This window comes from Nerophis ophidion, linkage group LG21 (genome assembly GCF_033978795.1).
Source record: "Nerophis ophidion isolate RoL-2023_Sa linkage group LG21, RoL_Noph_v1.0, whole genome shotgun sequence".
NCBI lineage: Eukaryota > Metazoa > Chordata > Actinopteri > Syngnathiformes > Syngnathidae > Nerophis > Nerophis ophidion.
In genome coordinates, this window is record NC_084631.1 from 13,022,666 (window position 1) to 13,036,146 (window position 13,481).

Below are 13,481 nucleotides of genomic sequence, written 5' to 3' on the forward strand. Positions count from 1 at the left end.
GCAAACACAACACAAACAGAACATGATAAAAAATAAAAAAATACAAAAAAACATTGTCACAGCAGGTGTATAATGGGGCGCCATTGCAGGATGGATATTACTCAGTGTTAAAAGCCATGGAATAAAAGTATGTTTTTAAGAGAGATTTAAAAACAGGAAGAGAGGAGGCTTGTCTAACACTCAGAGGTAGGTCGTTCCAGAGCTTGGGAGCAGCAGCGGCGAATGATCTGTCACCTCTAAGCTTCAGCCTTGTGTCAGGAACCGTCAGTAGCAGCTAATCGGCCGAACTTAGGGATCGGATGGGGCAGTAAGGCTGAAGAAGGTCGGAGAGATATGTTGGCGCGAGGTTGTTTAGACATTTAAAAACAAACAGGAGGAGTTTAAAATTGATTCGGTAACGCACAGGGAGCTAGTGAAGGGACGCTAATATAGGGGTGATGTGCTCACGTCTGCGGGTCTACGTTAGCAGACGAGCAGCAGAGTTCTGCACGAGCTGAAGGCGGGCAAAGGAGGCCTGGCTAATGCCTACATACAGGGCATTGCAGTAGTCTAAATGATTCGAGATAAAGGCGTGGATTAATTTCTCGAGATCATGTCCTGATAGAAGTGGTTTCACTTTCGCTATTTGGCGTAATTGATAAAAGCTTTTTTGAACGACGCTGCTGATTTGTTTTTCGAATTTAAAATCTGAGTCAAACTTTACCCCCAAGTTTGTGACACAGTCCCTGAGATACGGGGTCAGAATGCCGAGGTCAACGTTGGGGGAGAGCGACTTGGACTGAACAACATAACTTCTGTTTTGTCTTCATTTAGGCTCAGGAAGTTAGCTGAAAGCCAGGCTTTGATGTCGTGCAGGCAGTCAATGAGACGTTGAACCGTGTTATTTTGTGCCATCGGAAAAAAGAACTGGCAATCATCAGCATAAAAATGAAATGCAATACCGTACTTCCTAAAAATAGAACCAAGGGGGAGAATGTAAAGCGCAAATAAGATTGGGGTAAGGATAGAGCCCTGGGGGACCCCATGTGGTAAAGGAGCTTTGGAAGACATAAAACTGTCTATTTTTACACTGTCAGTTAGGTACGACTGGAACCAGTTGAGGGCGGCGCCCTTAATACCCACACAGTTCTCAAGACGAGTGATTAGGTGGCGTGGTTGAAGGTGTCGAACGCAGCAGACAGATCTAAAAGCACTAGGACAACATATTTACCAGAATCAGTTGACAGGAGATTTCGTTAAAAACTTTTAGAAGCGCTGACTCTGTGCTGTGGAGGGCTTTAAAACCGGACTGGAACAGCTCAGTGATACCATTATCCTCTAAGAAGGGCAACAACTGACTGTAGACAACCTTCTCTAATATTTTGGAAATGAATGGAAGATTAGAGAGGTCTAAGGTAAGAGAGGAAAGAGGGGTCGAGGCTTGGTTTTTTTTAAGTAAAGGTCATACCACTGCATGTTTAAACTCTACTGGAACTATTCCAGAAGAGAGGCTACTATTGATAATGTTGAGGACACTTGATCCAATAGTAGCCAGTACCTCCCTAAAAAAGCAAGGTGGGAGGGCCTCTGCAGGAGAACCAGAGGGCTTCATATGACTGTGTCATTTAAAAAATAAAAGGACACCGGCTCAAACTGATGGAAAACAGAATAGAAATGCAGAGGAACGGAAGGGTCATATGAAGGCTGGGATAAACTGGCTCTAGTTGACACAATTTTGTCAGTGAAAAAATGGAGACAATTTTCACAGAATTCAAAAGAAGCATCAAAACCAACAGATTTTGGAGCATCAATGACAGTGTTAATAGTTTTGAACAGAACTCTGGGGTTGTTACAGTTAGAAGATCTAATATGAGATAGATATATATTCATCTCTGCTTTTACAGTCATCTGAAGGGAAAGCAGGCTTTCTTTAAAATGGCGAAGGAAACATGCAGCCTGTCTTTTTTTCACTTTCTCTCTGCTATCCGACACTTATGCCTAGCTGCACGAGTGACGTCTTTCAATCAGGGCTGAGGCGTGGCTTTAGAGCGGCGGCATTTGAAAGGAGCGATCGTGTCCAGTATTTGTAAACAAATAGAGTTGAACCCAGAAACCAACTCTTCAGTATTCAGACATACAGAGGCTGCAGAATTATCATCATAAAGAGTCAAAAAAATGGAGGAGAACAGAGCAGGAGACGAATAATTAAACATGCAAGAGCGTCGCACAATTTAACCGGACACTGAGTGGGAATATCCAACAGGATCGGCATATGATCAGAGAACACAGCATGTCCCTAAGACGAGCTTCAATGTCAGGTGCTTTGGCCCCGAGAATACAGTTAACTATGCTGGTTTAGTAAACTGTATGTTCCGGGTGATGGAGTTCTCTATGACTAAGATCTGGTGTCTGGTAGACTTGCTAACAAGCTAAAAATCTATAATGCATTTCAACTGGTTCACCATGACTTGTAGGCCACTACAAGTTGGGCTACTCAGCTTGCGGCAGCTAACACGAGCAAACGAGTCCCCGGCGACTAAAATTATGAAAATTACTCTTCTCTAACTAGTGGACATGGTCCTCTAGTAGGGCCAACCTATCCATAGTATCCTAGAACGGTGCACAAAGAGCAGGGAGCCATACACGCATTGTTCTTTTACCGAGTTGAGTTCTTGCGGTCTTCGGAACAGTAGCAGCAGCATGAGGGAGCAGACGCCTTCGGAGCGTAGTTGCTTTAGACCACTACTAGCCTAGCTTATTTAGCTTAGCAGCTAGCTAGGTAGCTGAGAGAGAGGTGGTGAGTCAGAGAGTGGGTGCTTTGTAAGTTTGATAAGACTACTAAATAGGTTTGAAGAATAAAGAAAACTGTAGAACAATTACAGGCACACAGATAGAGAGATAGTACTTAGCTTTTTCGCTGCAGCAATTACATTGTCTTTAAGGATGTGGGAAGTTTTCATGACCTTTTTTTTCATTGTCATTAGTGTACGCTGCTTAAAAGCTGTAAACGGTAAACTCAGAGAGTTTAAAAAAAAAACCTGAAATGTACTCAATGGGCATCAATGCGGTGAAATTACTCATGATATTAGCTAATCACAAGTCGGCGATTAAAGGCAGGCAGCAATTAAGCTGTAAAATGTCTTTCCTCTGCTACAAAGCATCTTCTGCTGTACAAAATAAATGAAAATGGAAATACATGTTCACATTAAACAGTCTTGTGAGACAATTCTATTTCACTAAAGAGCAACAGTGGGTAAAAAAACAGTTAATGTAAACTATTCAAAGTTATTCTCAAATGCTTACAATTTTGTCCATACGGACAATTATAAGATTTTGTAATAGGACATGGGCATTACATTTATTTCAAGTGCCATTAAAAATCATTCTTTTAGACTTGCTGATAATTACAAAAACCATGATACGTAAAACGTGCAATTATAATGTTGATGGGCATTTATCAGGTAAAAAAAATGAAGGCTATGGCAAGCACAACTATTTTTGTTTATTTTTAGTATTTTCCCTACAAATACATTGAGGTAAAGTGTATTTTATCTAATAACTCAAATAAATGAACAAACTATTAGATTACTGATTACTAAAATAATTGATAGATGCAGCCCTAGTTTAATGACTTCCTTTTCAGTCCAAATTAAACATAAAATATAAAAGCACTCTTACCTCAGCAACTTACAAAATGCACACATTAATTTTTTTTTCTTTTGATTGTTAGTGACCCAAAGAAAGATGTTATGCATGTGTTAAAGCAAGAGTATCTACTGCAGCAGCTCTATTGGATAAGACTGTCAAGTATCACATAATCATAATAGTAATAATAATAAAAATAAATTAGATGTATATAGCACTTTTCTAGACACTTAAAGCGCTTTACAGAGAACGGAGAACCCATCATTCATTCACTCACTTTACATTCACACGTTGATGGTGTAAAGCTACATTTGTCGCCACAGCTGCCCGGGTTAGACTGACGGAAGCATGTCTGCCAATTTGCGCTTACAGCCCCTCCGACCACGACCAAACATTCATTCACATTCATTCACCAGTGTGAGCGGCACTGGGAGCAAGGTCAGTGAAGTGTCTTGCCCAAGAACATAACAGACGTGACTAAGATGGCAGAAGCTGGAATCGAACCTTAAACCCACAAGTTGCTGGCACGACCGCTCCACCATCTGAGTCACGCCGTCCCAAAATGGAAACAGAACAATCTATATAAAATTGTACGAGAATGGAGAGAAACTATGCCAGCAAACTAAAAATCCCTTATTGCCTATTTTGCTTATGTGTCTGGACAAAGTCACAAGTAAACGCACAAGCACTGGCTAGATTCAATTTAGATTTTGGCTATGTTGACAACCGCTTATGTCAACAGCCGCCAGTGCAAGGAGTATCGAAATAAACTGATCCGACATCATCTTGTCTTGATGTTTTCTTTCCAGTGAAGGCAGCAACCTGACTCCAGCTCATCACTACAGCGACTTTCGTTTTAAGACCTACGCTCCCATCGCCTTTCGTTACTTTAGAGAGCTGTTTGGAATTCGGCCAGATGACTACCTGGTTAGTACAAAGCCTTAATAAACCCTCACACCCTTTTTGCAACAGTTAGCAAATCAAATCAAAAATTGCATCTCAGACTAGAAATTAACAGACTGCTCGTTCTTTGCAAGTATTCGCTGTGTAACGAGCCACTGATCGAGCTCTCCAACCCCGGAGCCAGTGGATCGCTCTTCTATGTCTCCAGTGACGACGAATTTATTATCAAAACTGTTCAGCACAAAGAGGCAGAGTTTCTCCAGAAACTGCTTCCTGGATACTTTTTGGTAAGCATAAATTTATTGGTAACAAAATAATATGACTGCATCACGAAAACTATTGGCTGTAATTAATCATTTAATTTTTTTTTCATCTAGAACATAAACCAAAACAAGCGGACACTCCTGCCCAAGTTCTACGGACTCTACTGCGTTCAGGCGGGGGGCAAGAATATTCGTATCTGTGTGATGAACAATCTGTTGCCCCGGATAATCCCCATGCACCTCAAATATGACATGAAGGGCTCCACCTATAAGAGACGAGCATCGCCCAAGGAGAGGGAGAAGGCTGTTCCCACATACAAAGATCTAGATTTCATCCAGGATATGCCTGATGGCCTACAGCTGGAATCAGACAACTACAACGCCCTAAGCAAGACTATACAGAGGGACTGTCTGGTGAGTCAGAGAAAAGCACACTTTGGATTTTACTTTAGGAGGGTGCGCTTAAATACCTCTGCTGATTTGAAAGTATTTTAACAGAAGTACGATTTTTTCTAAAATAGGTAACTATCAAAATGTCATTCCTTACGCAAGAAACTTGTTGAAACTTTCTCACCAAGTTTCCAGTGGCATTTTTTTATTCTACTGCATTACTAGGGATTGTTTTTGTTGTTGTTGTTGTTGTTGTTGTGCTAAGTGTTTTATTAATGAGAAAATAATTTTTCTCTTTTCCTTTGTGTCGGCCTTCTTCATATTGAAAATATTACCTTTAAACAAAAGCGAAAATAAAGTAAAAGTGGAGCATTGCTAAACAGGATTCGTAAACAGAAAAGTTTAAAAGAAAATAAAAGAGATGAGTTCCATCCTCAATAAAAATAAAAAAAATCCATATTTTAGTCAAGGTTTGTACACCTTAAATACAAAATATAAAGCACCATACAGTATTGTGTATTTAATAGCCAACTTAAAACAACAAACAGCTGATCTGTTTTCACTTGTAGCTGCCCTTCTGACACGCACTGTCATTAGCCCTCAGTTTGAAATCACAAAACTTTAACAGCCAGGTCGCTATAAGGGGATAAGAATGTAATATAAAATCCATTCTAACTTGTTGATAAATCTTTACGTGCAGCGAAAGGGGAAATGGTGGAAGGCAGTGTTAACAACACTGTGGATACTTCCCAAATGTTTCAAACCGTACGTCTCTTGTCGTTTGTTATAAAAACAATTAAAGCACACTTAAAGTAGCACAGTAATTAGCAGCATGGCACTGACTGAAAAACATGAACAATCATATTACAGTATCTGTAAAATATTAGCCCACATTTCATGTTTTGTTTGTACACAGCTAGCTTGACAGCATATATACTGTAGTTGTACTAATATGCATGACATGCTGCATGTATCATGACCAATATTATAGTGACTTACTCGATGGACAGTTGTATGTTTGGTCAAGGTGACCGGGGAAGTTTTGGCATGGCTTGGCTCCCAGTTCCACATTTACCACGTCAAGTCACGCCAACCTCACTCTCTTAGCTTCCATCTGCTTCAACTTTTCAGCCTCTTTCCGTGCCCGCTTGTATTACTATTAGTTCATCCATCCATCCATCAATCTTCCTCCGCTTATCCGAGGTCGGGTCGCGGGGGCAGCAGCCTAAGCATGGAAGCCCAGACTTTCCTTTCCCCAGCCACTTCGTCCAGCTCTTCCCGGGGGATCCCGAGGCGTTCCCAGGCCAGCCGGGAGACATAGTCTTCTCAACGTGTCCTGGGTCTTCCTCGTGGCCTCCTACCGGGCAGAGGTGCCCTAAACACCTCCCTTGGGAGGCGTTCGGGTGGCATTCTGACCAGATGCCCGAACCACCTCATCAGGCTCCTCTCAATGTGGAGGAGTAACTGCTTTACTTTGAGCTTCTCCCGGATGGCAGCACTTCTCACCCTATCTCTAAGGGACAGACCCGCCACCCGGCAGAGGAAACTCATTTAGGCCGCTTGTACCCGTGATCTTGTCTTTTCGGTCATAACCCAAAGCTCATGACCATAGGTGAGGATGGGAACATAGATCAACCGGTAAATTGAGCCTGAGGTTGCTGAGGTAGTGAATCCTCATTTGTCCAAATATAGTCGTCTTTGTTGTCTGTTACTAAGTCTGCCGTGATTAGAAGACACACGCGTTTGTTTCCAGAAGTAGTACCACACATTTGTTGCTAGAAGTGCGTGGCTATGGAAACTGAAATAAATGCGCTGAGGAAAGAAGTTCCGACAATGTTCAAAATGACCAAAGTTCGGTAAATATTATACATATCACTTATTGTTATGAACATGTCTGTTACTACATGTTATATTATAAACATTGATGGAGGGTTTTGAAGGTAGTGAATCCTCATTTGTCCAAATATAGTCGTCTTTGTTGTCTGTTACTAAGTCTGCCGTGATTAGAAGACACACGCGTTTGTTTCCAGAAGTAGTACCACACATTTGTTGCTAGAAGTGCGTGGCTATGGAAACTGAAATAAATGCGCTGAGGAAAGAAGTTCCGACAATGTTCAAAATGACCAAAGTTCGGTAAATATTATACATATCACTTATTGTTATGAACATGTCTGTTACTACATGTTATATTATAAACATTGATGGAGGGTTTTGAAGTAGTTTTGATAGAATAGAATAGAGTTTTATTGTCATTATTGCAGTGAACAGGTTCAAAGAATAACGAAATTGGAGCAGATCCCCTAAGGTGCATATACAATATGGTAATATAAATAGTAAAAAAAGATAGAAAATAAGAGATGTATCCATATATATGTATATATATCCACACAGAGGCATATATGTATACATATGAATATACACATACATATAACATAATTGCACATTATAGTCTGAAAAAAAATAATAATAATAAAAACATGACACATGAGGACATGATGGACATATTGTGCTCACTCAGTGCCTGTTTAATGCTACTATGGCTCTTGGGTAAAAGCTGTTTTTTAGTCTATTGGTGCTCGCTTTTAGCACCCTAGAGTGGCATGTCCGAGGGTAGCAGTTCTAAGTGGCAGTGCCCGGGGTGGAATGGGTCTTTCAGGATGCTCTGTGCTTTCCTGAGACAGCGGGAGCTGTACAGGTCAGCCAGGAAGGGGAGGGGGCTTCCGATGATCTTCTGGCCGGTCTTTATGACCCTCTGGAGCGCCGTTCTCTCTGCGGCCGTGCAGCTTCTGAACCACACGCAGATGCAGTAGGTCAGGATGCCCTCAATGGACCACCGGTAGAAGGACACCAGCAGTTCTTGAGAGAGGTGGTTGTTCCTGAGTATTCTCAGGAAGTGCAATCTCTGGTGTGCCTTCTTGATGGTAGCCGTGGTGTTGGTGCTCCAGGATAGATCGTCGGCCAGGTGGACTCCCAGGAAGCGGAAGTCGGAGACCCTCTCCACGCAGTCACGGCTGATGATCAGGGGAAGGATGTCCGTTTTATTCCTCCTGAACTCTATGACCAGCTCCTTGGTCTTGGGGGTGTTCAGGGCCAGGTTGTTGACTGTGCACCAATCCGACAGCTTCTCCACCTCGTCCCCGATATGCAGCCTCGTCTCCCTCCGAGATGAGCCCCACTACGGTGGTGTCATCCACAAATTTGATGATGGAGTTGCTGGAGTGGGCAGGTGTGCAGTCGTATGTGTAGATGGAGTAGAGAAAGGGGCTCAGCACACAGCCTTGTGGAGAGCTGGTCTTGAGGTACAGGCTCGATGACATGTGGCGACCCAACTGCACCCTCTGGGGGCGTTTGGATAAGTGGTCCTTAATCCACATGCAGATGGAGTTCGATAGACCCAGGTCTGACTGTTTGGACACCAGTCTATCAGGTATAATGGTGTTACATGCCGAACTATAATCCACAAAAAGCAGCCGCACGTAGCTCCCCCCCGTCTCCAGGTGACCCAGGGAGGAGTCTAGGGCTGTGGCAATCACGTCTTCTGTGGACCTGTTAGCTCTGTAGGCAAACTGGTGTGGGTCGAGCTCGGGAGGGAGGACTGAGGTAATACGGGTCCGTACCAGTTTCTCGAAGAACTTTATAGGTGCAAGTGCAACTGGACGCTAGTCATTCAGGCAGCTGACATATTTCTTCTTCGGCACCAGGATTATTGTGGAGGTCTTCAGGCATGATGGGATGACGGCCTGAGAGAGGGACTTAGTAAATACTCCGGCCAGCTGGTCTGCACAGTCTCTCAGTACCTGTCCCGGGACCCCATCTGGGCCCGTAGCCTTCATCGGGTTCACGGCCCTCAGCGCGCGTCTCACCTCATGCTCCTCCAGTATAAGGGTGCAGCTGCTGTGGATGTTAGGTGAGGGTGTTGTGACGGCTGCAGGTGTTTTTCTCTCGAAATGGGCGAAGAAGCTTTTACTCCCCCGCTCGAGAGGCGTCGTCGTCAGCTGAAGGGTTACTGGGTCTGAAGTTCGTCATGTGTTTTATTCCTCTCTATACCTCCTTGGTGTTGTTGCTCTGCAGGTGGTCTTCCATTTTCCTCCTGTGTTCAGCTTTTGCCTCTCTGATACCTCTCTCCAGATTGGCTATGGCTGCACTGTAGGGTGTCTGGTCCTGCGCTTTGAAGGCACTGTCTCTAGCTTTGAGTACGTCCTGGACTGCTTTTGTCATCCAGGGCTTCCTTTTGGGGTAGACCCGGATGCGCTTGTCCACTGTGACAGTGTCTATGCAGTGTTTGATGTACCCCAGGACCGCTTCTGTGTACTGCTCCAAGTCTGAGTTTTCAAAAACGGACCTGTCTGTTGTATCAAAGCAGTCCTGCAGCTGTTCCATGGCTCCCTCCGCCCATGTTTTGATCGTTTTGGTTGTGATAGGAGTACTTCTCCTTATTGGTATGTAAGCTGGTAATAGGAGCAGGGACATGTGGTCAGACTTGCCTAATTGGGGAAGTTGTTTGGCTCTATATCCATTTTTTTATGTTGGAATAGACTTTGTCCAGTGTTTGCTCCCCTCATAGCACACTTCACATGCTGGTGAAGTTTGGGGAGCACTTTTTTCAGGTTGACATGATTAAAGTCTCCAGCTATGATGTGGACCGCGTCGGGATATTTGTTCTGTTGTGCAGTGATTGTATCGTGCAGCAGAGCTAGCGCCGTCCTAGCGTTAGCATTGGAAACCATATACACAATTGTGATCAGGACAGCAGAGTGCTCCCTGGCTAGATGGAAGGGTCAGCATTTAACTAATATATTCCAGATCTTGGGAACAGTGGCTGTTAACTACCTTTGAATCAGAAGTCCACTTGTTTATTAGGCAGGTTTGCAATCCACCCCCACGCCACTTGCCGGGAGACTCTGCGTTTCTGTCCTGTCTGTGTGCTGTGTGACCGGTTAGCTCCATGCTAGCGTCTAGGATTGAGGACGTTAGCCAGGATTCCGTAAACAATAGGGCGCACCTGTCCATCACAGTGTTTTGTGCTACACGGAGCCTCACCTCGTCCATCTTGTCCTTTTCACCATGAGGAGCGAGCGATCTTGCATTAGCCAGGAATAGACTTGGTATTGCCGGTCTGTTTGGGTTCATTTTTATTCTGTCTGACACGCTGCCATGGCGTCTTCGCCTCCGCCCGGTAGCCATGGAGCTCGAGGGCTACGTGCTAGCTCCTCTGGGATGTTGTGTCGGCTTGTAAAATCCACCGAAATAGCCTGCTCAGACCGCAATCCAAGCTCCAACAACTCGTTTCGGCTGTACCTAACCTTCACCCACCAAGTTGCTGACTGGGCTAGTAATAAACTCTATAAGAACAATGCACCGAAGGGTAGAGCCTGGGACGTCGCGTACATGCGTGCCGCCATCTTGATTGGAGAAAAAAAAAAAAAAGGGCTTTAAAGGCTACAATGATGACTACCATTAGCTGCATGTAGCTGGTGTTTTGTATTATTTTAAGAATGCTAATAACATTTTTTTTAAATGTGTGTTCTTGTCCCTCATAATGATTGTGAATGATAGGCAAAGCTGGGTGGTTGAAATGATCATATACAGAGACAAGTTTTCGTACACCAAAACATACTTTTATTCGGTCTGTAGTTAATAAATTAAAAGTTTTTTCAATGAGGGGTTTGCAAATCAAGGACCCACTGTACAATGTGAGAAACAAGTTGAAATGTTGATACTCATGATAACTACAAAAGAGAACACAAACCTCCTGTAGTCCGTATCTCCCACAATAAAGCACAGAGCTATGTTAGCGACTTGCCTCCCGGAAATGGCTGCACAAGCCAGGCATAATACGGCAGTGTTCCAGATCCCGCTCGAAGTAGAATCATTTGTTTCTAATTTCTGAATATGTATGCTTGCAGCCATGCCTCTACTCGCACAGACATATCAGTAAATGGCTGTCAAGCGCCTTAACTTTCTTTAATTCTGCTAAACTGTAGATAGCTCAAAAAGTTTTGTTTTGAAACATTGTTACAAATAGTATAAGGAGCATGTGATTACATTTTGGGGTTGATCCAGGTGACCGTCTGGAATGATATCCAATATCCAATTGTTTGTTACTGTTAACTAGGCTGACCATACGTTCTCTTTTCCCCGGACATGTCGTCTTTTGCGGGGGTGTCCGGGCAGGTTTTTTTAAAGGCGTCAAATGTCTGACATTTTGAATTAGGGTTGCTTGTATTTTCAATGTAGGTCCAGGGTTAAGTTACCGTATATATATATATATATATATATATATATATATATATATATATATATATATATATATATATATATATATATATATATATATATACATTAGGGTTGTCCCGATCCGATATTTGGATCGGATCGGCCGCCGATATTTGCCAAAAAATGCGTATCGGCAAGACATGGGAAAATGCCGATCCAGATCAATTTTTTTTTTTAAATCCGGTCCGTGTTTTCCAACACACCGAAATAATATATTCCACTCTTCTGCTGCTCCCTATGCTCTGTTCCGCATTTTCCAGCACACCTTCAACACATTCACGTCTGTGTTCTAACCGTTAAGACGGCCATGTGAATTAAAAGTTACGGTAAAAATGTCTGCTGTGTGGGATTATTTTACTAGGGGTGTAGCGGTACGTGTATTTGTATTGAACCGTTTCAGTACGGGGGTTTCGGTTCGGTACGAGGGTGTATCGAACGAGTTTGTAATCTAAAGTCTTAACAAGCTGCTCTGCAGCTGTTTCTGTCTGAGCAGTGAGCACCCAGCATTGTCCCGCCCACACAACCATCTGATTGGTTACATACAAAGCCAATCAGCAGTGCGTATTCAGAGCGATGTAACAGCCAATCAGCAGGGCGTATTCAGAGCGATGTAACAGCCAATCAGCAGGGCGTATTCAGAGCGATGTAACAGCCAATCAGCAGGGCGTATTCAGAGCGATGTAACAGCCAATCAGCAGGGCGTATTCAGAGCGATGTAACAGCCAATCAGCAGGGCGTATTCAGAGCGATGTAACAGCCAATCAGCAGGGCGTATTCAGAGCGATGTAACAGCCGATTCAGCAGGGCGTATTCAGAGCGCATACTCAGTGCTCCAGCGTCGAGATGAGCAGATATGTGTTTAGCAGGTGAGCAGCTAACATCGTACACTCTCCAAATGATAAAAAACACTTCCTAGTCACAACTGTTACAAATATCACTATGAGCCCGTTGACCTTCTAGAAACTTAAACTGCAGCTCAGCTCTCTCATAGTTCTGGGTTGAGGTGAAGGCTAATTAGGTTTTAGCATTACGTTTTTGGTGTGTGGTGTGTGTGTGTGTGTGTGTGTGTGTTGTGCGTGCGTGCGTGTGTATATAATAAAAGTCAACTACAGGCTTCCCAAATGCTGTAATAAATTAAGCATGATGAGTTGACTTGAAACTGTTTAATGTTGCACTTTTTATATGTAGAATAAAGGTTTTGTCATTTCATTTAGTCAAAGCAACAACTTGAGGCAGTTTAATGTGGATTAACGTGGGTAGAATTATTATAGTGTTCCCAATGTTATAAAAGGATAAAGCCATTGTTTACAAAGTTGGTAAACAAATAACCAAAACATTTATATTTTGTTGTTTTCTTATTGTAACGAAAATGAACCGAACCGTGACTTCTAAACCGAGGTACGTACCGAACTGAAATTTTTGTGTACCGTTACACCCCCATATTTTACCCTACAAAACGAAAAAGATGTGGAGTGCAAAACATGCCACAATAAAGTCAAGCGTAGTGGTAAAGTTGTAAGACATTTTAACGACTCTTCAGAGTGAGAGGCTTTTTAGCACTCATAGATGAACACAGAAGCAAGCTAACACCTGAGCATCTTGAAGTGCTCGTCTTTGTTAGAAAGAATCCCCCCATTATGCTTGGACTTCAATTGTTTGCCCCCCCCCAGCCCCCACCCCCAACCCCCCGACTGGGGCAAACAATTGAAAGGAGTATGTAGATAGTTTTTATTTTCATTTTTTAAGTTTACACTTGTTCAAGAGCAAGTATTGATGCTGAGTTATAGACATTTTATCCCACTTAGGTTGTTTGTGTGTTTTGCTTTTTTGAATAATGTTTACAGCATTATTTGCACTTCATACTGTTCACTTTTTTACCGTTTAATGATGCCATTTCTGTTTGTCATGTATAATTTTTTTCTATTTTGTGTTTATCCTTGAATACAAACCATTGTGTATTATTCAAACTCACCGAATTCAGCTGGCTAGTTGTGATCAAGAGTACTAAAACCCTTTTCAACATGA

At 42.9% G+C, this 13,481-nt stretch overlaps 1 protein-coding gene across 2 annotated transcripts in view; it reads left to right on the forward strand.

Annotated features, from left to right (window-relative positions):
• The window catches only part of LOC133539781 (phosphatidylinositol 4-phosphate 5-kinase type-1 alpha-like), a 90,308-nt gene that overhangs the window by 52,328 nt on the left and 24,499 nt on the right, over positions 1 to 13,481 (forward strand). For both annotated transcript variants that reach the window (XM_061881948.1, XM_061881947.1), the window contains 3 exons: positions 4,434 to 4,551; positions 4,662 to 4,814; positions 4,905 to 5,204. In XM_061881948.1, the coding sequence (XP_061737932.1) occupies positions 4,434 to 4,551; positions 4,662 to 4,814; positions 4,905 to 5,204 (571 nt within the window). The remainder of the gene's footprint in view (positions 1 to 4,433; positions 4,552 to 4,661; positions 4,815 to 4,904; positions 5,205 to 13,481) is intronic.